Source organism: Arvicanthis niloticus, chromosome 5 (genome assembly GCF_011762505.2).
Source record: "Arvicanthis niloticus isolate mArvNil1 chromosome 5, mArvNil1.pat.X, whole genome shotgun sequence".
In the NCBI taxonomy this organism is placed as follows: Eukaryota; Metazoa; Chordata; class Mammalia; order Rodentia; family Muridae; genus Arvicanthis; species Arvicanthis niloticus.
In genome coordinates this window covers 45,271,293-45,298,838 of record NC_047662.1, presented here as the reverse complement: position 1 = coordinate 45,298,838, position 27,546 = coordinate 45,271,293, and the positions used below count along the sequence as shown (strand labels likewise).

At 37.8% G+C, this 27,546-nt stretch overlaps 1 protein-coding gene across 6 annotated transcripts in view; it reads right to left on the bottom strand.

Moving 5' to 3' along the window:
• Prkaa2 (protein kinase AMP-activated catalytic subunit alpha 2) overlaps nucleotides 1–27,546 on the bottom strand; it is a 74,115-nt gene that overhangs the window by 6,760 nt on the left and 39,809 nt on the right. For all 6 annotated transcript variants that reach the window (XM_034502231.2, XM_076934552.1, XM_076934549.1 and 3 more), the window contains 6 exons: nucleotides 15,297–15,390; nucleotides 14,573–14,717; nucleotides 12,669–12,756; nucleotides 9,863–10,087; nucleotides 2,520–3,024; nucleotides 71–197 (listed from right to left, as the gene is read on the bottom strand). In XM_034502231.2, coding sequence (XP_034358122.1) covers nucleotides 71–197; nucleotides 2,520–3,024; nucleotides 9,863–10,087; nucleotides 12,669–12,756; nucleotides 14,573–14,717; nucleotides 15,297–15,390 — 1,184 coding nt within the window. The remainder of the gene's footprint in view (nucleotides 1–70; nucleotides 198–2,519; nucleotides 3,025–9,862; nucleotides 10,088–12,668; nucleotides 12,757–14,572; nucleotides 14,718–15,296; nucleotides 15,391–27,546) is intronic.

Here is a 27,546-nt window from a genome sequence, read left to right as displayed (position 1 = left end):
ATGATTTTAACACTCGGTCACATTGTGCTGAGTTTGATTTCTCAGGACATATTCCTGCCAGCCTCCTTACCATCAATGCTTTTAAAGTCTAGAAGATAGCTCCGACTGTCTACCAGGTAAAGCTGTAAGCTCATTTTCACATAATTGCCAGTCACTGGGTTTTTTCTTCTTACTCGAAGATGGTACGCATTCACTACCTAAAACCAGAAATAAATAAAAATTTAAAACTACACAATGTCTTCCATCTTTGCAAAGAACATCAAAAGAAAATATGGGTGAGGGAGATAAGAATTTATGGTTGACTTCTCTATGTTACAAATAATTTGATATATTTAATCCCACTAGCAACAGCATTTGTTAAAAACTCAGATCCTATAGTCTAGCCTTTAACTCAGATATGGATCCTTTCTAGTGTATTAATAATAATCTTAGTTGCCTTTTCTTCAATTGTTTTGAAGGAATAACCAAGAACTAAATGTTAGTGGTTTACATCAGGTTAAGCAATAAAACCCAAATACGACAATACCAGAGGATGGATGGTGTTACTGCCTTTTGGAGACAGAAAACTGCAGTTCAGATAAAGAGGATTCTGAGTCTTCAGAACATTGGTCAAATTAGTTTCTAAATTCCTTCCATGGATATTTGAAAAATATTGGCATCTCCTTTCATTTACATATTTATATATAAGACAGGGTCCCCACTGGTCTTAAATCTATAGACATTCTCCTGACTCAGGTCTCATTTCTGAAGTGCTAGTACTATAGTCATGAGCAACTATGTCTAGCAAAAGCTTTTTAACTAAATAAAATAACTTCAGAAAAAGGAGATAGGCTTAAGTAAACATTAGTTTATTTAATCATGTAAAATAATAAATGAAAGCATACTAAAACTTATGTATTAAAATGTATTGAATATTTATATGATAAATTTGAATTTTTTCTCCTTAATGACTCATAAAACAAAACCATAAGTCATGAATCTGAAAGGGGACAAGTAGGGAAAAGCTGGGTACTGGGGTTTGGGCAATAAGAGAGAGTTGGGAAAATACCAAGAATTCATTTTATACATGTATGAAGTTGCTAAAAATTAAAATAGGCCAGTTGTGGCACATGCAGAGGCAGAGGCAGATGGATCTCTATGAGTTCAAGGCCAAACTGGTATACACATCAGTTCTAGGATAGCCACAAAGACATACTGGGACCTGTCCTATCTTGGGGAAGGTAGATCGATCGATCGATAGATAGATATAGACAGACAGACAGACAGACAGACACAACACACATTTATCACCCTCAAGAAAGAACAACAGTTAAAGGGATATCTTATTTTAAAATGTCCCATATATAGTCAAATAGAGTTAAACTGCAATGAAATGCTAAATTGAAAAAAAGTAAAAATATGTGCTGATAGTAATAAAAAATATGCCATAATGAAGTCTGAGTTAATACTGAACAGTGTTGGCACTGCTAAAGACTATGGGAACCTCTGAAGTTGTACTGAATGCCCTTTATATCATGAGATGGTTATGATTCTGTGGGAAGAAGAGATGGAAGGTTATAGCTTTGAAATGGTATGATCTGGTATGCAGTTGACAAAGGTAGACTTGTGACTGTTAGTACTGTCATCATGACAAGGACACACTGCCGGGCATGTCTGAAGAGATTTTCTCGATGAAGGAAACTGAAGTGGAAGGTCTGGACTAAACGTGGGCAGCGCCATTCCACATGCTGGAGTTCTGCGCTAAGGGCGAAAGTGGGCTGAGCGCCAGCAGTGATAGCTTTCTGCATCCTGACTGAACATAATGTGGTCTTCTGCCTCGGACCCCTGCCTCCATGACGTCCTGCCGTGACGGCCTATGTCCTAGAACAGAGAGTCTGAATAAACCTTCCATCCCTCCCTCACTCCCTCCTTCCCTTCCTCCTCCCCCCTCATCCTTTCCCCCTTCTTTCCTCCTCCTCTGTCAAGTATTTTGTCACTGCGTGAGTAAAGCAACTAATGTGTCAAGGATTTAAAGGCCAGATGAGAGAATTTCTCGACTTAGAGAAGAATATTTGCTGACTGAATGAACACGTCTTGACATCGTAATATATACTAAACAATAGCTGTCCTAGCCATCAACCATCTATGCCAAAAAAGCATGGAGAGAAAACAAACTTCCTGAAAAGAGAAAAAAGTTCAAAGAAATTGCCTTTCAAAATTTCCACGTTTTGTCGCTATGAGCCATGCTGAGAGAGGTGAGCTGTTTTCGCAGATAATTTCACTGTATGGCCAAGAATGCTATGCTAGAAATAGAAATACATTCCCTGCATCAATAGCACTTTGTCCTTTATTATGTTTCTACTGTGTGTGCTATATAATTTAAAAGAATGAACCATGTCAACCAAAAGCATGAAGCCTGCTACGATTATTTCTAAATCAAAAGCAACTTTGTGTGGACCTCAATACTCAACCGTTTTAACAACTTATTATATAAGAAAAGTCTCTTGTACAAACAGCCTTAGTACATTGTGACTACCTACCTTCCATTCAAAATCCAGCTGCTTCATAGCTCGGTACACTTCAGCCATAATGTCATATGGTTTGCTCTGGCTTCGGATTCCAAGATGCCACTTGGCTTTTTTCACAGCTAAAGACTTGGGCTTAGTTGTGTTCAGTGCATCCAGTGGACAGCGTGCTTTGGGGCTGTCTGCTATGAGAGGTGGCATCCTTTCGGGATGTGGTTTTAGGCCTGGGGGAATATGCATGGCACTATCATCCATAAAAGAACCCGTTGGAGGACTAGAGGCGAGGTAGAACTCACTGGCTTGGTTCATTATTCTCCGATTGTCAATGATAAGATGATAAGCCACTGCGAGCTGGTCTTGAGGGTCACCACTATATAAACTGTTCATCACTTCTGATTCTGTACACTCAAATTTCTCACATACTTCTTTCACAGCCTCATCATCGATGACGTTAGCATCATAGGAGGGGTCTTCAGGAAATAGGTAACTGGGCAAATCCTGCTTAAACCATTCATGTTCTCTAGGAAAAACACCATACACGCTACTATAAGAACATGCTTTGGTAAGTCCCACATAATTTAGACATGTGGCATTACAACATAAAGACTCTAAAATACTGGTCTCTAGTCCCAGTTCTGCCTATTGACTATGTGACCCTACATCAGGTAATTAATCTCTATGCCACTATGGGCTATGTGACCTATTCCAGTTAATTAGTCTCTATCCCTGAATAAATACACATATTTAGACTCAAGATATTTCCCTGAAAATAAATAAAGTGGGTCTGTCACTTTGAAAAAATGAATGGCAATATTTGTGGCCAATGTTAGAACCTATGTTTCCTAGCAAATTCAGATGATGTATAATAATTTGTTCCTGCCTCCTAGAGTTTGATGGGTTCTAGAGATCTAAAGATGTTCTGATTGTTAGTATTGATAATACTGAACCTGATTTTTATAGTGTAAAATGAAATGTTAAAAATCTGTATATTTCAATAATGCGAGATTTCCCAATGGTGTGGCAGAATTATATATGCATGAGAGGGTCACTTAAAATTTAAAACATTATTATATAACTACAATATGGTAAAATACAAAATTCCATTTTTTTCTCAGTTGATACTAAAAACTATAAGCTAGTATGTTAACCTTTGGTTTAGCATCAAAGAATACCACTATTATGTAGACTGCTATTAAAACACTCCTTTATTTTCCAATCACTTACCTGAGTCCACATTTTCCTCAGTAACTTCAATAAATATAAAATATTACAAGATTAAATGAAGAAGTAAATTGAGAATTTAGTTGCTTTTGATTAAACTAGAAATCAAGGAGATTTATAAAAATATAAAATGATGCCTTTCACACTGCTTTTGAAAAGTTTTCCCAATATACTTATTAACCTAGCTATTCAGAAGTCTGATTCAGAAGGATCTCAAGTTCAAGGCTTGCTTCAGCTACAAAAGAAACTAGAGGCCACTCTGGGTAATTTAGTAAAAGCTTATCTCAATTAAAATATTCAAGGAGATTGGGGAGGGGAACAGAGATGTAACTCAGTGTACGGTACTTGCCTAGGAAGCACAGGGCTCTAGGTCCAATTCTCAGTTTGTTTCTAAAAAGACATTTAAATGAACAGATTTTAAGTAAATTTAGTCCTAATCTTAATTGTTATATGCTAACTACTGGTGTATTGTTCATTAAAAAATTCTTTAAGGTTCTCAATAACTTTTAAGAGTGTAAAGAGATTCTAAAACTAAAATGTTTGCACACTGTTCTCTTAGTCTTATTTCCTCTCACTTCTGGACTTTTATGTCTAATATCATGACTGCTATCAAATAATCTTCAGAGATTATACACCAGATGAATGTAAACAAACATTAAAAATAAACAGATACAAATACACAAATGTTCTGATAAAACCTGGGGGTGGAAAAACAGTAAATGAAAGCCTATGATTCAGAATGGGAGGCTGAGTTGGGAAGCCACTCAAACTAACACCTGAGCCCTCACCAGAATGATCAGCAGTCAACTAACCAGTGCATAGACGTCAGTTAGTGCATCAAAAGATGCAATATCTGAAAATACCTTGAGATAGCAAAGCGTTTTATCATGTTATAAGAACCTCTCTGGTCCAATATCATAAAGGAAGTGAGACATGGGACAAAATGGTAAAAGAAAAGTATTGTACACAGTTGTAGCAAAACTGTCAAATTGACCCTTAATAATCCCAATGGATTGTAATGATCTGGAAGTTTCACTTAAACACTGGCTTTATAACTTTAGTAAGAAAGTGAGACATGGGTTTTTACTCTGCCTCTCCTAAGCAGACATTCTTTTCAGCTCCACAGAAGCCTGAAAATCCAACAGCCTCACACTTACATGGCTGAGGAATATCACTGGAATAACAAGGATGGAGAAGTAGAATATTGGAATTCTCTACAAGTCCCATCCCATTAAGAACTACCACTTTTACGTACCTAGTGTGCTGATTGTTCTTTGTCAAGTTGTCACAAATCAAAACATATCTAAGAAAAGGGAATGTCAACTGAAAAAATGGCTGGATAATATTGGCCCATACGCAAGTCTGTTGTGACTGATATGAGAGGGCCCAGCCCATTGTAGGTGATACCACTCTGGGCAAGTGGTCCTAAATTGTATAAGAAAGCAGGTTGAGTATGTCATTAGGAGCAAGCCAATAACCATCTCTACTCCATGGCCTCTACTTCAGCTCCTGCCTCCAGGTTCCTGCCTTGAGTTCCTGCCCTGACTTCCCTTAGTGAAAGAGTCACCTAGAAGTGTAGAATGAAATGAATCCTTTCCTCCCCAAGTTTCTTTTGCTCATGGTATTTTATTACCGCAATAGAAAGCCTAAGACACCTACACGTCCCTGAATACTTCTATATATGGCTTTGCTTTTGGTGTGACTTAGAATTCTATTACTGAAAGCCACCAGAGTATTTGTTTAAAAAAAAATTAAGTGCCTATTGTTTAATATTCCAGCTATCTGGAATGGCAACCAAAGCTGGGTAACACACACACACACACACACACACACACACACACACACACACGCTTTCTTCATGGACTGTGAACCCTGGTAGGTCTAAAAGGCTCCACTGAATGACCACATACCCAAGACTATATGGATAGCAGTAGCTGAACTCCAAAGTGAGTGAGTGAGAGAGATAGAGAGACAGAGAGACAGAGACAGAGAGACAGAGAGAAAAATGAGGACATAAAGTTGGGTGGGTGTGGAATAATGGGGGAGATGGGGAGGGAAATGAATATAATAAGAATACTTCAAAATAAAAAGTATTAAATTTTCAAAGAACCAAGAGTATTTAAGACAGTATCTTATTACATTGCCTAGGTTAGCCTCACGCTTACAGTCACTCTGCCTTTTTAGCCTCCCAAATGCTAGAAGGCACATATAGTTCAGCACACTTAGCTGAGTTTCAAATTAACTTGATTCCAAGAGTTGGGGAAACAGGTCCCTTGGGATCAGTAGCTAGCCTTCCTATCCTACTTGGGAGTTCCAGGCCAGAAAGGCCTTTTCTCAAAAAAAAAAAAAAAAAAAAAAAAAAAAGACTGGCTATCACCTGAGGAACAACACAAAAACATGGAAGGTCGTTCTTTGTTCTCTGGGTAACCATACACATGGGTACCCATGTAAATGTATGCCTGCACACATAAATATACACACACAAAAATAGGTTGAATAACTGAAGGTTTTGATATTTAATTAATTTTAGACCTACAAAAATAGCAATTTCACATGGCTCAATCTGGGATTACCCTCTCAGTGATTTCACTATAAATGAGGAATATTCAACGAACAAATATGTTAAGGAATAAGCTCACTATTAGTAACCAGGGAAAAAACAATATCCATATCAACAGTTAAGCTTCAGACCCACTGTTTTCAAGCACAGTAATTTTAATACTACTATTAATGCTACTACTGGGTCTAAAAAAGCTGAAGGGAACAAATCTCAGATTTCCAAGAGCACATGTCTCTCCTGTTTATCACTATATTTCTGGCATTCGACTTAGGACCTCTCACACAGCAGATGCTAAACCCCCATACTGGAAGAAAAGCAAAGACAGTTAAATAAGCAAGTAAGTAGAGGCACTGTTCTAATATGACTGCTGAAGAGAATACTGTGCAGACAAGCTGAGCATCTCCAACCAGAAAATCCAAACTCTTAATGTTCCCAAATCTCAAATCTCTTTGCTCCTAAATCTCAAATCTTTTAGCCTCTAAAACTTCTGAATTTAAAGCATTTCTGGGTTTTGGATAAGGGTTATTAACTGGAAAAAAATCTATGCATATATTCCAAAATCTGAAAAACTGATACGTAAAACACTCTTGTCTCAAGCATGTCAGATAATTATACCCAATTTCCACAATAATAGTAAGCCACTAAGTATCATAGAATAAAAGAAATACAAAGTATTATGAGAGAATTAAGGAGAAATAAGTCACATAACTCATGTAACAATCTAAAATAGTAAAAATAGCATCGGTTTTAATTCAAAAAGGTTCTGAATTCCATTTTTTTTTCCTTTATAGATAGTCTGGGCTGGCCTCAAATGTGCTATATAGCCAGAGCTGACCCTGAATTTCTAATCCCACCCCACCCCCCCAGTGCTGAGATTACAGATGTTCACCACCATATCCAGTTTGTGCAGTGCTGGGAATCAAACCCAGAGGTCTGTGCATGCTGTACAAGAAGCATGCCAACTGAGCTACATTCACAGCCCTTGTCTGTATAATTTAAAACAGGATAATTCACATTATAAATATATGCCACACATGCACATGATATATTTTAATATGAAAATGTAGTCCGTAATTTAAAGTAACTTATACTTAGAAACAAATGGATATATAACTAAGTCATGACACAACCTCAATTTCAGATTTATTGTTTTAAAATGAAAATAATAACAAAATGGGTTAAATGTATAGCAAAATGCTTGCTGTGTATCAATTGTCAAAACTTTTAATTTTTATTCCTTTTGAAGTATACTTTATCAAATTAAAAATTCTCACGTTGAAATGTTGAACATAAACATAAGATAGTGAGAATTATAAATCTAAGTTATTACTTTAAGTATAGAAGTGTTGTCATTACTTTGTGCTTTGACTGTAAGCTTTATTATGTAATGGTTAAGCCATCTCTCTAGCCTAAAATATCACTATTTTATAGCATTTCCTATGGGTCAATTAATTCATCTCAATAGATTTATTTACATTTTTCTTCTAAAGTCTATAAATATGTGAATAATTGTTTTTAAATAACAGAATTATTTTACAATTCTAAATTTATAAGTGCTTATATAAGCAAGTACAAATATATTAGCATGTCTAATTTTTCTTTTGAGAAAAACCCAATTAGAAGAACTATTTATTCCAAAGAATTATGAACAGAGTCTCCCCCCCCCACCTCCCCCCCATTGGTTCATTTCCATAACTAAATCTAGGAGAAATTTTACAGCTGTACATTCTTACACACGAGGTCTGGAACACTGAAACAGGACAGAGAAAGAAAACAATGTTGTGGTTTGAACAAATGTCCCCTACAGGCACCTGTGTTAGGACATGTGGTTCCCAGCTGGTGATGCCACTTATGTAGGTTATAGAATCTGTTAGAAGGTGGAGCTTCAGTTGACAAAGTAGGTCACTGGGGGTGGGGCTCTTAGCCTAGCACCCTTTCTATCCACTTTGCTTCCTAACTGCAGATGCAGTGTGACCAGCCCCTCAGGCTCCTGCTTTCCCCACCACAATGGACTATTATATCTCCTGAAGCATTGAACCAAAATAAGTCCTTTCTCCCTTAAGTTGCCTCTTGCCAGGTTTTTAAGTCACAGCAATGAGGAATGTGAAAAGAATTCCATCCTGCTTACAAGAGACATGCAGCAGCCAGCAGGAACCACCACCTCAGCCATCCTCTGAATGTTCCATAGAACACATGTGTCACAACATTTCCTGTGGCCTTAGGGGGAAAGGGGAAAGGTTCTGAAAGATGTCAGAAGAGTGTGCTTCTAAACACTTTGAAACCTTAGATAAGACAAAAGCCTCTAAACAAATAAAGAATGTGTAGGAGGCATTATGACATTCCTGCCATTACAATAGTTAACTCCTCAACAATCAAGTGATTCTCGACAGCAAATCCACTGGTGGTTCCTGGATCAAAAACGTAACAAAAGTTATTTTCTTAAATATGCTAAGTAAGTTACCCACAGTGGGGCTCAGGAAGACAAATATTCCATGTTCTCTCTGATTAGGATTCTAGCTTCTAAGTGATAGCATGGATAGAAGGCCAGGAAGCTAGAAAGAGGCCCGCGAGACAGGAAATTTAAGGCTTTGATGGAGAAAGGTAGGGATGGAAGCCAAACACATAGGACATAAATGGTGTAAGGGAAATATAGGAAGCAGAGGGTACAGGGAAAAATGGAAGGTGGGGGCATGGCAAGTGTGGGTGGGAGCAATGCATGCATCTGAATTGAACATGGACAGACATGCTGTGTCCTTATTCCCTTAGTACTGTCTTTACACAGCATTTCACTGTATTAGATACTATAAATAAGGGTAAGCCAGTTACAACATGGTGGTAAGGCTTCAAAAGAAGGCAATGCAGTACATCACCAACCAAACCCAAAACACAACATTCTCCACTTTTCATATCTGAAATGTTTCCAGATTCCTTCTAAACTTCCACTTCCAGTAACAGTCAAGGAGCAGGGAAGTAAATAGAAAGGTTCTTAAGACAGTTTGTTCCCTGACAGTTATAACGCGAGAGGGGAGAGGCACACTGAGAAAGAACAGACACTGTATGAAAGCGAAATAACAAAGCAAGTGCTGAAGGCAGCCTTGCACAATCAGAAGCTCCTACACAGTGTGAGGGACCAGGAATGATTCCACAAAGCTGGTGGCACGTGAGCAGAATGTAAGAGAATGATTCAAATGCCATCAGGTGAGGGTGCAGAAAAAAATGAGGGTCAGAATAATAATCAAGGGCACAAAACCTAAAGTCTAAGGTGAAGGGTGTGATGGGGAAGGCAAGATGAGACTCCATCCAGGGGACTGGATCCTTCTCACACAGGCCTAGATGCTGTGCTACTTATGCCAATAAGCATACAAGCAGTGTTAGACATTTGAAAGATAAGTCACATAACCAGGTTTGCATAAGTCCAAATTTTAAAATTCCTTGTCATTGAGACAGTCATATTATAGCCCATGCTGGCCTTGAATTGAGATCCTCTTACCTCATCCTCCTGGGTGAGCGCAAATATTCTAGTATCACTATTACTACTATAATGAGAGAATGTGCAAAATGCCAAAACTGTAATCACCGTATGTCCTTGATAGTCGCTCGCTTCAAGGGATCCACCTGTAGCATGTGCATCAGCAGAGTGGCAACAGAACGGTTGAGGTACTCTGGGATATAAAACACACCCCCTCGGATCTTCTTAAAGAGCGTAGGCACGTGCTCATCGTCGAAGGGGAGGGTGCCACAGAGAAGGGCATACAGGATAACACCACAGCTCCAGATATCAACCTCAGGACCTGCATACAGCCTGAGGAAGGAAGGCACAAGCCTAAGTGAGGGTATCATCTCCCCTCATTGTTAGTATCCTGCTTATATACATGACAAATGCAAAACCAAATTGGTTATATTGCTATTTAAGGTCTTCACTGAAATACATACCAATTTCCAAACCTCAATAATTACTCTTTATAGAAAGTTATCAGCCCAACTAATTACATAAATTTGTCAAAAGGTTTATTTTTATCTGTTAAAAATTAGTTATTAGTGCTAATTGAAATTTATTATACTTTCTGGCCAGGCAGATGGTGCATGCCTTTAATCCCAGCATTCAGAATGCAAAAGCAGACAGATCTCTCTGAGTTTTAGGCAAGCCTGATCTAGACAGACCCAAGCTATCCAGGGTAACATGGTAAGACCCTGTCTCAAAAACAAACCAGCTAACAAACAAACAAAAAAATTTTACACTTTCTGTTTTATTTCTTTAAGGACACATTAAAGTAGATAACCACAAACTAAAAAAAGAAAAAAGAAAAAAGAATATATAGTGCTTCACCCCCACCCCACTACAAGAAATGATTATATAACAGAAATTTTGCGCTTTAGTACACATTTTAAATAAAAATTGAAATAGTAAAGTACTAAACTAGTAGAGGTCTGCCAAAGGCTGACACATTCAAAGGCCGATGCTCACAGCTAACCACTGATCTGATCAAGGGTTTCCCAATGGAGAAGTTAGAGAGAAGACTGAAGGAGCAAAAAGGGTTTGTGGCCCTATGAGGAGAGCAACAATACCAACCAACCAGAGCTCCCCAAGGTCTAAACCATCAGCCTGGGAGCACATAGGGAGGGACCCATGACTCCATCTGTACATGAAGGGGAGGATGGCCTTGTTGGGCATAGGTGGGAGAGAAGATTCTTGGTCTCATGATTGATGAACACCGAGTGGGGGCGGATTCAAGGGTGGGGAGGTGGGAAGGGGGTAGGTGGGGCACATCCTCATAGAAGCATGAGGAGGGGGATGGGATAGGAGGTTCCTGGGTGGTGGGAGGAAAAGAGGTTAGGGGATAAAATCTGAAATGTAAATATAATATCCAATAAAAAAAAGGGAAAAAAGTACTAAACTAGTACCATATATACAATGTTTAATTTGTATAACATCTTTTTTAAAACATTATTTATTTATTTTTAAATTTTTATCTTAAATGTATGAGTATTTTGACTGCACATATGTCTTGTGTGTCTGATACCCAGAGAGCTCAGAAGACAGCGTTAGACTCCCTGGGAGTTATGAGTCATCTCGTGGGTACTGGGAATCAAACCTGGGTTCTCTGAAGAGCAGCAAGTGCCCTTAACAATGGAGCCATCTCTCCAACCCTCAGATGACAAAATTCCTACTACTTTCTTTCAAAATCATTGGATAATTCATTGGACTAAGGCAGCTGGACTCTGGACTGACAGCTGGGCTCTGGACTGACAGCTGGGCTCTGGACTGACAGCTGGGCTCTGGACAGCTTGGCTCTGCACCACACACCTCTCACTCTTTTTGTCTTGCCTTTCTTCTATATTACCATTCCCAACAGCACATTTCCAAAATCAAACTCTGATCTGAGGTAAAAGATTTCTATATTTCCAGTGGAAAGAACTACTTACTAGAACTGCTTACCAGAGTGCTGCCCCTAATTTACATCATTTGCTGTATCACCCAAACACCTTACTAAATAAAAGTGTTCCCTGAAACTGATCAGCTCAAATTCTAACCTCAAACTGATGGTATAAAGAAGTGGTTATTCATGGGAGGTCTGACCCTGAGGTGGAACTCTCATAAAGGAGGTTAATGCCCTATAAAAGACCACCCTAGAGAGATCACATTACCCTTTGACCACACATGCTTACAGTAGGGCAGTGGGCTGCGAGGAATAGTCCCTACACACCAAATCCTTGTGGAACTACAGAGCTAGGACAGGCAGACTGTGGTTGTTCCTTAGGATGGTGTATGGTGCTCTTCAGCAGCCCAGATGAACTACGACTCACAATCTCTACACATAAGCACCTACTCAGTATTTCTTTCAACGTGTTCTGTTAACTTGTAAAACAAGACACTAGTCACTCTGAAATGGCTTCACTCTATCTCTGCAGCCTCTGTAAATGCCTAATGTACCACTGAGCTAATTATACCAGGGACTTCACAGTCTTCACTTGTGTAGTTAAACTGCTTGAAATCATATTGTCACCCAAATTTTACTCTTCCAAAGACAGAATATAAAAAAACTGCCTGGAAACTGTGAAACACTATTAAATAACTATGTCTGATAAGTAAAAACAATGGCTTAAATTTTAGCAAATCTTTACAGCTACTTGACATTTTCTAGAATAGAAAATAGACATTGCACAACATCTGTCTCTGCCTTCACCAATAAGCAAAATGCATGAACATATGCATTACAATGCCTACATGGAGTTTTTAAAAATTAACTGTTCTACCTATAATAAAAAATAGTGAACGATCATTTCTATTATGTTAAAAAATCCTTCCCCAAAGGAAATGTAATTAAATGTTACTAGAATGGATGCAAAGTCACAAAAAGTCTACTTATTACTAAAACTATTACCTTCCTGAGATGACCTCAGGTGCTGCATAATTTGGTGATCCACAGCTAGTTCGTAGAAATTCACCATCTGACATCATATTAGATAGTCCTGAAAGTGAGAGCAATTTATCAGATGCTAAATACAGGAGATACAGGTAAAATTATAATGAAAATTCTCAATTATTTCATGCTTCAGAAATCATATTCATGCCGAGCAGTGGTGGCGCACGCCTTTAATCCCAGCACTTGGGAGGCAGAGGCAGGCAGATTTCTGAGTTTGAGGCCAGCCTGGTCTACAGAGTGAGTTCCAGGACAGCCAGGGCAACACAGAGAAACCCTGTCTTGAAAATCAAGAAATCATATTCATTATTTATGTTTAAACGTAATGGTAGGTGGCAAGATAGCTCAGTGGGCAAAGTTGACAACCTGAATTCAATCCACTGATCATACAGGGAGACAGGAGAGAACTAATTCTAAAGGCTTGTCCTCTGACCAACACACACATCTGCACTCTCACATATACTGACAGACATCACACACACACACACACACACACACACCTTTAAATCAGTGTGTTACTAATTAGAAGGTTGCTTTTAGACTAGACGGAAATCATTTCAGAGGTGGCACATTATCATACAGAGCACTAAAGGGCACCACATGTGTAGATGGAACGAACCTCACTACATGAAAACTTTTTGACCCATTTCACACACACAAAAAGGTTATTTGAAATTACATTACTGTTTTCAAAAATAGAAGCACCATATATTATCTACTTCTCTATATGAAGAAATAAAATATAGGCTGCTACTTAAAAAAACAAAAACTGCTTTTAAAAGTCTTTCTTAAAAGGTTATAATTGGATATTACATCTTTAATGCCAACACTCAGGAGGTAGAAAGGTAGATCTCTGTGAGTTTGAGGCCAGCCTGGTCTACATAGCAAGCTGTAGACTAGCCAGGGCTACATAGTAATAATCTATCATCATCATCATCATCATCATCATCATCATCATCATCATCATTATTATTATTATTACTATTATTGTAATTAGATAGCAGACCAGCTCCGGCTGATAAGCGGGCTGGTTTCCTTGGAGATAGGGTCTCACTGCTATCCAGGTGCAGCCTTCTGTTTCAACTTCCTGGGAAAGGTTTATAATTAGAAAGCTTTGATTCAACATAGTAAAAATAATCTTCTGAACCAAAACTCCAGCTGAAATACTTGCTAGAAGAATTTAAACAGAAATAGTAAAGCTAGTTTAAAGACAGGTACAGAACAAACAGATAAAAACCCTGGAACACATACTCCTGAGGGGCACATTTTGTCTTTTCCTCAAACATCCACTGTGGCAGCCTTCCAAGGTGTGTTTAGGCCAGAAAGTGTATGGTGATTAAAAATGTACATTTTTACCTTGTCTCTTACCAAAAACTAGCATTCCATTTACTCATAAGTTATTAGATACTGCCCTAAGACTTAGAGGTCTTTCTGAGGTCAGTTCAGAAGCAGCACAAAGCTTTTAAAGCTGAGAACAAATGTTCACATACTTGTTTATGTACATTTATCAGGAAAAGCATCCTCTGTATCAACAAGCTTTTCAAAGAAGTTTGAGACTCTTTCTCTTCCCAGCACCCCCTCCCTCCAAAAAACCCACCAAAAACAAACAAACAAACCACAGGTACCATTTCCTTAGGAGGAAAGGCATGTTGGGTGGATCTGTCTTGACGTGGGCTTCTGACATGTTTTCTAGAAACCACAGCACTATTTAAGTGGATTTAAATAAACTAAACAGGACAGTGTGAACTGCTATCAATCCTTTTCATGGTCAGGATTTGTGAGGGTGGATAGAAAGTTCTGTAAGAGTTGATACTGGTTCATTTTAAAGGTGCGACCCAGCTCTGAGCAACCCTGGAGTGGCATACCAAAGTCAGCTATCTTAGCGTTCATCTGGGCGTCCAGCAGCACATTCTCTGGCTTCAGGTCCCTGTGGACGACCATATGCCTGTGACAGTAATCCACAGCAGACAGGATCTGCTGAAAGAGCCGCCGAGCTTCCACCTCCTCAACCTAGCATGCAGAAAAAAAAGAAGCTGCGTCAGGACTATCTGGGCCATCATTTATTATGCACTTCAGTTTTGTAACCAGTCTAAAGATAACTGACCAGGCTCATTAAAATCGACTACTTAGAAATCCAACAAGTGAGACAAAGAAAAACCAGCTAAAACCTTGCCAAAGCTCAAAATAGTATTTGATAAATTTTTTTTGGCTTGGCTGCATGGCAAAGATGTTTAATTTTCAACCAATATTAAATATGCACAATGTTTTGGGGGAGTTTGTAAAACCAACTAAAACATAACTTATATGAAAATGCTAAGAAAAGAAAATAATTGAAGCTTCAAGATAATTTTATACAGAACAGATTGTGAAAAGCACAAGAATCACTTGGCGATTAAGTGTGATATAGTTTCCAAATCAGGACTCAAAAGGCATACTTCTCAAGAAAGGAAATATGTCCTGCACGTGTAGTGTAGTTGATGTTACAGAAACAATTAAAGCACTGAAAATATCTCTGTGGTTAGCTACTACCAATTCTTTCCACTTTCTTAGCTTGGGGCTGAGAGATACACTAGAAAATACATCACTCACCCGCCCATGTTTGCAGATGTAGTCAAACAATTCCCCTCCGGACACATATTCCATTACCATGAAAAAGTCTGTTGGAGTGCTGATCACCTGGTAGCTTGTTCAGAAATTTTAGAAAAGCAGGTTAATACAAAATGGTGCTCCTACAAATAATCAACCTCATCTGCTATTCTTGTTACAATTTCATATTCCAATATTTGTATAATATTGTAGGATGGCAACAGATTTTACAATGTTATCAAACTAATTCCAGTGCCATAAGCATGGAAGGAGATTACAAAAGTACCCCACTTCCTGAGGCTTATAGATGCCCCTTCAGATTTCTGCTTTTCAGATCCTTGTTATCTTTAAAATCATCACAAACTTTTTTTCCATTTTAACAAAAATGTGTTTAGTCAATAAAGATAGGTATTATATGCTTAGAATATTCTTAGACATATAAAAATATATCACAAAGATGTATAATCAGCAAAATTAAATAGGCAGACAGATCATCCTTTCTTAACAGTGGCTGGGGGAAGAGCTATATATTGAAGCAATCAGAGACACGCAGATGGAAAACTACATAACATACACTTGCTTTGGCTTTGATTCAACCAACTTTAAAAAACATTTATGAACCTGAGTGTGTGGCACAGCCCTGTATGTATTCCTGTACTCAGAAGTCTGTGGTGGAAGAAATCAATAACTTAGAAACTAGCCTGGGCTACAAAGTAAAGGCTTGTCTCAAACATACACACAACTGTAATAACAGAAGTTATGAAATACTACAGAAAATCTGAAGTCTGACTAGATTACTAATAAGACTTACTGCCGGGCGGTGGTGGCGCACGCCTTTAATCCCAGCACTTGGGAGGCAGAGGCAGGTGTATTTCTGAGTTCGAGGCCAGCCTGGTCTACAGAGTGAGTTCCAGAATAGCCAGGACTACACAGAGAAACCCTGTCTCAAAAAAAAAAAAAAAAAAAAAGACTTACTATGTTTTTATTTTTAGATGTGATACTAATTCTATGCTTATGTCATTTAAAATGACACTGGACAGTTTACACATTAAAAATGCTTTGAATCTGCTTCAGATGATCCAGTAAGAAGACAATTTGAGGAAAGGAGACAAGCAACACCTGCTCATCCTGAAGCTGAACACCAAAGACATGGGCTCATCACTTCAGTTCAGTACATATCTAATAGTTTTAAAATAAAAGTGTGTGTGTCACCTGAAAGCTCTAGAACAAAAAGAAGCAAATACACCCAAGAGGAGTAGACAGGAGGAAATAATTAAACTCAGGACTGAAATCAACTAAATAGTAACAAGAAAAAACTATACAAAGAATCAATAAAACCAGGAGCTGGTTCTTTGAGAAAATCAACAAGATAGATAAACCCTTAGCCAGACTAACCAGAGGGCAGAAAGTATTCAAATTAATAAAATGAGAACTGAAAAGGGGGACATAACAACAGAAACTGAGGAAATCCAAAAAATCATCAGATCCTACTACAAAAGCCTATATTCAACAAAACTGGAAAATCTGAATGAAATGGACAACTTTCTAGATAAATACCAGTTACCAATGTTAAATCAGGAGCTGATAAACCATCTAAACAGTCCCATAACCCTGAAAGAAATAGAAGCAGCCATTAAAAGTCTACCCACCAAAAAAAAAAAAAAAAAAGTCCAGGACCAGATGGTTTCAGTGTAGAATTCTATCAGACCTTCAAGGAAGACCTAATACCAATTCTTTTCAAACTAGTCCACAAAGTAGAAATAGAAGAAACACTACCCAATTCATTCTATGAAGCCACAATCACGCTCATACCTAAACCACACAAAGACCCAACAAAGATAGAGAACTTCACACCAATTTCCCTAATGAATATCAATGTAAAAATACTCAATAAAATTCTTGCAAACAGAATCCAAGAACACATCAAAACTACCATCCATTATGATCAAGTAGGCTTTATCCCAGGAATGTAGGGTTGGTTCAATATACGGAAGTCTATCAATGTAATTCACTATATAAACAAATTCTCAACTGAGGAATCTCGAATGGTTGAGAAGCGCCCAAAGAAGTGTTCAACATCCCTAGTCATCAGGGAAATGCAAATGAAAACAACACTGAGATTCCACCTCACACCAGTCAGAATGGCTAAGATTTAAAACACAGGTGACAGCAGATGCTGGCGAGGATGTGGAGAAAGAGGAAGACTCCTCCATTGTTGGTGGGATTGTAAGCTGGTACAACCACTATGGAAATCAGTCTGGCGGTACCTCAGAAAATTGGACATAGCATTACCTGAGGACCCAGCTATACCACTCCTGGGCATATACCCAAAAGATGTTTCAACATATAACAGGGACACATGCTCCACTATGTTCATAGCAGCCTTATTTATAATAGCCAGAAGTTGGAAAGAACCCAGATGTCCTTCAACAGAGGAATGGATACAGAAAATGTGGTACATTTACACAATGGAGTACTACTCAGCTATTAAAAATAATGAGTTCATGAAATTCTTAGGCAAATGGATGGATCTTGAGAATATCATCCTGAGTTAGGTAACCCAATCACAAAAGAACATACATGGCATGCACTCACAGATAAGTGAATATTAGCCCAAAAGTTCACAATACCTAAGACACAATGCATAGACCATATGAAACTCAAAAGGAGGAAGGAAGACCAAAGTGTGGGTGCTTTGTTTTTTTGTTTCGTTTTGTTTTGTTTTGTTTAGAAGGAGTAGCAAAATACTCAACCAGAGCTCCCAGGGTATAAACCTCCAGCCTGAGAACAGAAAGGGAGGGACTCATGGCTCCACTTGTATAGTTAACTGAGGGTGGCCTCATTAGGCAACAGTGGAAGTGGAGGGCCATGGTCCCCGAAAGATTGGATCCATAGTGTTGGGGAATGTGAGAGCAGGGAGGCGGGATTGGGAGAATGGTGGGAGCACACCCTCATAAAAATTGGAAGAGGGGGTATGGGATAAGGGGTTTTAGGGGAGAAAGGAAGTGGAGATAACAGTGAAAGGTAAATATGTAAAATATCAAAAAAAAAAAAAAAAAAAACCAGATAATGGGTCTGGAAAAAAAAAAGATAGTTTACTTATTTCAAATGATTTTCAAAGGTTTCCAGGAGATGCTTATTGGCTAAGATATTATTTTAAGCTCTTCACAAAAGAATTTATGTCTCTGTTTAATATTCTCAAGAGATGCAAATCCTAATTTCTCTCAACAATTAATTGACAAAAGAGGAGTAATTTTACAAAAAGTAGAAGAAGCTCTCATTAATTGATATATTATATAGATTGATTAATTGTTGGCTGTTTTATAATAGTCCTTTGATAAAAGATATTATTAATAAAGAATTATATTTCTTTAAATAGTCTTCATGACTCTCTGAGGGTGGAAGGGGCATGCCTTGTTTACTCTTAACTTTCTAAAACTGAAAGCTCGTGGCAAATCTGTCGATGATTGCCTTTGGCATAGCTGAGACCAATAAGAACTAAGCCACAACTATGTGGAAGGACCTTTTTATGTTTAAATGGAATGGCCAGGACTCAGTTCCTATATGGGGCTGAGGATTGACATACCTGTTTGATACCACAGAAGACACAGCTAAATGGCCGCCAAAAAGATTAATGAATTAAATAGATACCCCCACAAAACCAGGCCCAATTATAAATAAGATGAATAACAATTGACATCCAGGGAAGAGAAATTTCCCTGAGAATTCCCTTCTTTTTTCCTTTCCAGGTAAAAATTAATCACCCGTGTTGTCTGCTGTTAGGAGTTCTAATCCTGATGCTGGCCTCCGGACTTATACTACTCAGACCTCCAATGGGCCTTTGACAAGGACATCAAACAGCTATAGACTGACATCACTAATCTGAAGAAATTCCCTCGTTTTGATGCAATCCCCCAAAATTGCAAAGGACTTTATTGGACTTGATTTTCTCTTTTACAATAGAAAAGACTGTGTACAGCTCTAGACTGTGTACAGCCCTTAAAGAAGAATGCTACTTTTACATAGACAAAACAGGGATGATTAAAGAGAGCATGAAAAAGGCCAGAGAAGGTCTTGAGAAAAGATAGAGAGAGAAAGAGAAAAATGAGAGCTTGCACAAGAATTGGTCTTCAACCTCTCCATGATTGTTAACCCTACTTCCTTCCATCTTGGGACCATTAACTCGGTTATTTTTGCTTATTTCCTTTGGTCCCTGGGCCTTAAATAGGCTGACTAACTTTGTGAAAAAACAGATAGATAATTTGATAGCAAAATCTATTCAAGCCGGGCGGTGGTGGCGCACGCCTTTAATCCCAGCACTTGGGAGGCAGAGGCAGGCGGATCTCTGAGTTTGAGGCCAGCCTGGTCTACAGAGTGAGTTCCAGGACAGCCAAGGCTATACAGAGAAACCCTGTCTCAAAAAACCAAAAAAAAAAAAAAAAAAAAAAAAAATCTATTCAGATACATTATCATAAGTTAGCTATGAAGGACCACGAGAGTCTAGATGAGGATGTTACTCTATCCAGGATGCTCCCAAGTCCAATCTCCACCCAACCTAAAAGAGGGGACTTCCGCCCCTAGACCAAGCAGAGACGGGCTACCCAGAACCCCCTCTGTCTGGCAATCTGAATTTTTGCTTAGGCTGTGAGGCTAAGCACTGCAAGGGAATATAAATAAAAGTTAAAAATATGTTTCTGGGTTCCCTGAGGGACAAGCCTGACTGCATAGGGGGTTGATGTCAAAAATATCCCCTCTCCAGGAAAAAGACATTGGGATGGGTATGGCCCTCATGCCTCACTGGACAATGACAGGAGGACTGGAGCCATTACAAGGTCCCCTTTAATTACTGGAGGTCAGGCCTCTATCCCCGCCTTGGCAAGATTAGAATTGCCACAGCCCTTCTATACTTGGAGAAGGGAGGAGATGTTAGGGGCAGCCCTGCTTATACACTGAAGGCCTAAAATCAGCCATAAGCCTAAAATCAGCAATAGGCCTGACATACATGCCTGCTAACACAAAGTCTTGGGTCTCTATGGAAAAACACTGAAACAGATGTCTATAAACTATTGTAAACAGGCAGCTTTTGTGGAAATCTACCAGCCTGAGTAGTCATAGACCTTGTAAATAGGCAGCCTTGGTGGATAGTACCAAATTAGATAAGGACAAGTGAATCATAGGCAGAGTTATAGTGACCTGACCCCTGAACCTTCACCCAGCTGATACTCTGTTCTGAAAGATATCTGTACTCCCCCTGAACATCTATGCTCCTGTGTCATCCCCTTCCCCACATCCTGCATTTTCATGTTTATAACCCCTGTGTTAAAAAGTAAAAATTATGATTTGATAATAATAAAAAAAGAAAAGAAAAAAAGTGTGTGTGTCCACGCGCGCACTCGCATACATGTGTGTGCAGACACCTAAAGCTGGTCTTATTAAACAAATAGTAAGAAATCAGCTTAATTTTACAAAATAATATTTTTCTCTGGAAATTATTACTTCTACATACACAATTTTACAAAATCAGATTTTGAAAATGAGTTAAAAATAATACTAATGTTTTAAATGAAGATTACTTCTAACATTTATATAAATGGATACTACTACTTTAAAAACTACATGATTTTCTTTATCAAGGATTCTCTATAGTCTCAATTACGAGTACTGTTAGTTTCATAATGAGTTATTATTTAAGGCTGATAAATACAGCAATAAAGACTTTGCTGGCTTCAAGTTACTCAGGAGAATACACAAGAAGAAGCTGATGCCATTGTACAGGCAAGTCACCGTGCTATTCTGTCCACCAATGGGCGACATTTTATTAACGTGGAATAAAGCAAGTTCTAGCTGATGGTGGGCTGGGTTACTGATAGCCATCAAGTAAATATGTTACATTCTATCTACACTAAGAGAAAACACATCATGTGTAAATTACACACATGAAAAGACCGTCTATAGAAATATTTCTTTCTTAGGTTTTGTTTTGGGGGGGTTCTTTTTTGGTTGTTTTGTTTTGTTTTGTTTTGTTTTTGTTTTTTGTCCTTGAGATAGATGTTATTGGCTCAAACTCATAATCTTCCCTCCTTGACTCCCACATTCTGAAATTACAAGTGAAATTACAGGGCTAGCCTGGAAAGATACTTCAGATAGTAATCTTTAGTCTTTGAAGGACACAAAGGGCCAGTATCCCATTTTATGTAAAACAAATGGCTTTAAAAGAAGTAAAGTTGAGACTATTTCACAAAGTTGGAAAGGCAACTTTATTTAGAGCTCTTGACAGAAGTGCTCTGAAAGGCTATTTTGACATGTACTGAATGATCAAACAAACTAAATACGGTAGGCAGAAGCATCTATCTACTGCTACAAACTCATTTTTCTGATCTGGTTTATTAATTATTACCAATCACATATGTGCTTATCCATTCTGGATGAAGTGTGAATAAAATGATGAAACTCAAATAAACTTCACTGGTGATCCTTTGGAATACACAAGTCTTCATAGGATAGTGCTGGGTTGAATTGTCTCATGAAGCTTCTAACTTCATAGTACATGCTATCACACATAAGGCAAGTTCATAGCAATGAAAACTGAGGCTACCATGCATGAGCCAGGCATAACTAATCAAATAAGGAGTCTTAATACTTAATTGAGTCCCTTCTTGTATTGGCCCTGTGTGAACCTAGAAGTTGAAACCTCTATGGGGGGAACTTGCAGTCTAGCTATAGTTAGGCATTGAACAAGGATTCTCTTCAGACACGTATCTGAGCTTCAGGGCCAGAAGTTTTCTATCAACCCTACAGCTCCAAATTAATCAGGTCCTGTTATCTCTGTCATTTTTCAAATATGAAAGCCACAATTACAGTCTCACTACTTTTTATTAATCATGCTTAATTTTCCTCTGCTGCAGCTTCTTCATACAGGCTATTCCACTGACCTGAGTACCTCTCTCAGGGTATTAGCCATCCCTTAGAGTTTAGCTTACAGGCAACCTCCCAAGTATAAATGAGGTAATTTGCATGCATGGACACATTTACCTGGGCTTTACAACTCATATCTCTCAGTTTGTAATTACATGTTTCATAATGATGATAGTGTGATTAATGAGTTTGCATCTGGAAAAGTACTTCCAACAAACTATTTAAATTAATGTAGAAATTACTACTTTAAAATATGTAAATAGCTTGAATCAATACCAGAATGAACTGAAAGTAAAAAGAAAAAAATGGCAAAATTTCAACCAATAAAATCTCAGTTAATAAAGGGAAACAATTTTTAGAAACAGAAGAGTTCTTAAGAAAACAGCCTCATATTAGAGACTTGGTGGGAAAGGCAAGTTCCTGGGTTATTAAAAGGTAACTTCTGGTAATTACATGGAAATATAAGAAATATAATGAAGAAAAATCATCACACATAACAGCATTCTTTTAATGTGACAGAAATGGAAAATAATATGCATTAGGAAAATTTTCAGAAACATTTTTAATTAAGAAAAAAAAGCAACTAGCCAGACAATTCCTAAGCAATGTCTAGCTGGTCAGGTTATATTCATGTTTATACAATAAACACACAAAGTAATATATACAACTCAAGGAAAAAAGAAATCTTTCTGAAGTGAGCCAAAAATCAACATTTACCTGTTCAGTGGTAAATGTCTATAAAGATCGTAAAATGTTATTTATATTGTCAAGCATATAGAGTAAGATTTTTTCTTTAATTATAACTCAGCCATATAAAAATGTAATAATCATTCTCCTGGTCTTTTCTTTAGTTGATTACTGTTTTTAATAATATATAATAGGTAAATACAAACCATTACCAAGCAGTAAAGCAGGGCCTTCCCAATCCCTCCTATGTGGTCACACAGAGAACCGCACTCCGCTGCCACCCCTACCCTATCCTGCTGAAGCCCATTCACCTTTTCAGTTTTTTTAAAACTTTCGTTTTAGTTTTATTTTGATATATGAAGTATCAAAATATATATATTTATATATATGTATAAATATATACATATTATATACATATATGTATATAAATATATACATATAAATATATGTATATATTTATATTTATAAACAGTGATTTATATTCATATACCTAGCTTAATGGTTTTAGGTTTAAAATGGTATATATCATATGTAATATTGGAGAACTTCTCTGAAAATCAGTCAGTATTGTTGTGTACCACAGTCCTATGATGTGACCACTATATAGCAGTTCATTATATTTTTCTGGTTATTCCCAGAGCCTATTTGTTTATTTCTCTTCCACAGAAAGGTACTGAGATTATTCCTACAGTTCTGCTATTATGTGCAACTTGACCATTTTTGTACATGGTAAGATTCTTCTCTTGCTATATACTGATAAGCTGAACTGCCAAGTTACAGTACATGCGAATACTGTATTTTGGGTGCAGGTTGTTTTCTGAAGAGAGTTTAGTGATGCTAAAATGACTAGAAAGCTTGTGGAATTATACAGTATCTAGTACTTGTAAAATCTCATACACATTTCTTCTCCAAGAAATGCCTGTGTCTTTTGGCAAATTTTATTAGGTTGGTTATATTTTTCTAATTTATGCATGGACATAAAAATCAATTATTTCTGTAACAGTCTAGAAAATAGGATAAATATGTACTGATTACTAACTTTATAAGGCCTACCTTATGGCTACCAAATCACACTGAATTTGCTTTCATTTTTCTCTATAAACAGATTAAATGGACATCTCCTTAAAATGTAACTGTACATGTATATATGCATGTACATGCACAAAATGCAAAATCACTATCAGACATGCGTTTAGAAAACCATGAGTATCTGTAAATATCCAACCAGAAGGCTCCTCACTTACAATGCTTCTCCATTTTTTGTTCTTCATTTTTAGAATTAGACCAAAACACCATCCATACATTGGTTGGTCTGTTTTCATTTATAGGTTGCTCATGGTTTGTTTTCTCCAGAGGACATCAGCGGTTTGTCATTGAGAGGCTAAGTTCGATTTCACCACCCATCCTTTAGGGCATCAATGCGTAACTCTTATTAGAGCTGGAGAACTGATCAGATTTCTGTCTCATTTGTTTAAGGACTAGACTAAATGGTACTGTGCACTTCTAGCCAAAGAAACAATGTCTCTCTATCTGAAATACAAGTAGCCATTGCTATTTAGTCTAGATTCATCAATTCATTAACTAAAGATTAAATTATCTATTTATGTATATGGTCATTTTGTCTGCATGTATATCTGCCCACCAGAAGAGGACATCAGAGCCTAGAGTTATAGATGGTTGCCAGCTGACATTGAGGATACTAGGAATTGAACCCAGGATTTCTGTAAGAACAACCAGTTTCTTTTTTCTTTCTTTCTTTCTTTCTTTCTTTCTTTCTTTCTTTCTTTCTTTTTTTTTTTTGGTGTGTGTGTGTGTGTGTGTGTGTGTGTGTGTGTGTGTGTGTGTGTGTTTTCGAGACAGGGTTTCTCTGTGTAGTCCTGGCTGTCCTGGAACTCACCCTGTAGACGAGGCTGGCCTCGAACTCAGAAATCTGCCTGCCTCTGCCTCCCAAGTGCTGGGATTAAAGGTGTGCACCACCACTGCCCGGCAACAACCAGTGTTCTTAACCATCTCTCCACCCCTTAAAGTAATAAAAATTAAATGATGTAATATTTGAACAATCTAGCAATAAACTGTGGTGCAAAGAAAAATTTTCACTCCAATCTTCCTCAGAGTAAGTTCAAGACATCTAAGAACCTAACAAGTTCAAAGACATCTTCAAAGACATCTTCGGCTACACAGTAAGACCCTGTCTCAAAACAAATGAGTAAACCAAAACCAATGCCTCTGTGGCATGCACCATTGTAACACAATAATGATCTCTCTCTCTCTCTCTCTCTCTGTCTCTCTCTCTCTCTCTCTCTCTCTCTCTCTCTCATCATGTCTTTTTCCTCACTGCTATTTATTGTTTGTATTTGGAACATGGGTGCTATCTACTTATGATACCTGTCTAACAGATAACCTCTAGGTTCCTAGACCTCTTCATTTCTAATCATTTTTCCACCCACTACATACAACAAAATCCATGGTCATAGACTTTCTAATATTAACTCTTTGAATTATCTACTGCATTCTGTCCCTACACCAGCTAAGGAACTTATCTTCTACAATTAATCCCCGTTCTCCTGCATCTATTTTTTGGTCTTGACCTAGTCCTTCTCTATAACATTACCCACCCTAAAAGGACACCCTCTTTAGACAATACATGCTCTTCTAATTACTACTGCCCTTTTTCCCCTCTCCCGTCTAAACTATTGTTTCTCTTCACATATTCTTTCTTCATCTAAGATTTTTGCCTTAACATTATAATGAAAGCTTAAAAACAAACAAACAAAAAATTTGGGCCCAACAACATTCTATCATGGACAAGCAGGGGCTCCTGGAGCCCCAGCCTTCCTTGAGGAGCTATGGACTAATGACTAAAGGGGGAGGGTAGTCATACTCCTCTGTGATTGGACACTGGCATGATGCCCTTGCTCAAATCCCACCCCCCAGGCTCTTGAAAGCAATCTCAATTAAATGGAATGGAACACCCCAAAATACATGAAAGCAGAAGTGGGGGAGCAGAAGGGGAACTTGCTAAGAAGAAAACATCTAGAGCAGAGATGGGATAAGAGAGTAGGAGAGAGTAAATATGATCAAAGCATATTATATATATCATATAACATATAAAGAATAAATTAAAAAGTAAAATGTACAATGAATCTGCCACATCTCTCCATCCAGCTAGGCTGCTCAATGAGACCATCCACAGATAGATTGCTTCATATCTGCTCTGTCTGTAGAACCTACTAACCACAACAATTACACCATTAATTTTATCTTAAAAAATAATGCACATGGCTAGTGGTTGTTAGATTAGACACCACAAAGCTTATCCATCACTGTGGTTAAAACACCACAGTCCCTCAACTAGCCAACAGTGACGGCTTTCTTGCTGGTCTTTCTGCTCCCTCCATACCACAGTCAGTCCTCTAGTTCCTCCAAAGTCTTCAACTTAGAACAAGACCCAAACCTGTCTACTCAGTGACCTTAGGACCTTATCTCCATTCTGCTCTGGCCATTATAGCAATCTTCCCTTCCCTGGGCTGCTCACACTCAGTTTCACCCTAGGAAAGTGTTCTTCTCCATTATTACAGCTATGTTCTGGACAGCAAAACAAATGGGAAACCTTACAGAGATGACAAACGATGTTCCAGTACTAAGGAAATCACTGAAGTGTGCACTCAGAAGGGTGCGTGAGCTCAGCAGGCTGAAGTACCGTATTTAATGTATTGACTGAAGGTAAGGATAAAGAGGAAGTTTTAAGATTAGGCAGAGAACAAAAAGGGAAAACCAAAAGATTAGGTCATGGAAACCTGGGGATCATAACATTCAAGATGGTGAACACTGCTTAAAAGCTGAAGAGGGGCTTAAAGAAGTAGATTAGAATAATTAGCCAGGAAAAAAAATCTTTTCCTAACAAGTATTCACCTTTTGAATGTAACTCAAATTTCTCTAAGAACTACAAAGGAAAGAAAAAGGAAAAAGAAAAAAGAAAGATCAATTCCACAAATTCTAGAATTCGGCAAGTTTTCACTTTTCCTTTCCACCTTATTTGTTACTTTTAAACCTTTGCCAGTGGCTCTCAGGATAAACAAACACTGGGGTTTTGTTTTTGTTTTTTGGGGGTTTTTTTTTTGTTGTTGTTGTTGATAGATAAATCATTCAGTAAATAGATATTTACCATCAGTCTTGGTAGTTAGCACTCATTTTTTCTTACTGATTCTAGAAGCCTTTTTTTCAATAATGAAACTATTCTTGGCAGAAAGTTAAGACAGAACAAAACAAAGATTATGAGTCAGATCTCTTTGTGTGCATGCCTCTGTCTCCATCTTTGCCTCTCCGTGTGTGTGTGTGTGTGTGTGTGTGTGTGTGTGTGTGTGTGTGTATGTGTAAAACACTAACATTACTAGAGACTATGTCAATAAACTTTCTCAGTAGGAAGAAAGCATGAGTTGTTTTTTTTTTTAAAAAAATCCAAATTCACAATTCCAGAGGCAATGTGGATGAGTGACAAGCTCATGGCTGAAAATGTAGGAGCTTTAAGCACTGATTAATCTCTACTAATTACTTGCTGTCCAACTCTGAGGCTGTTCTGTAGTTACTTTAGTACAATGTAACATTAACTAACTCTAAATCAGAATGAGACACAAATTGTTAATAAATTATA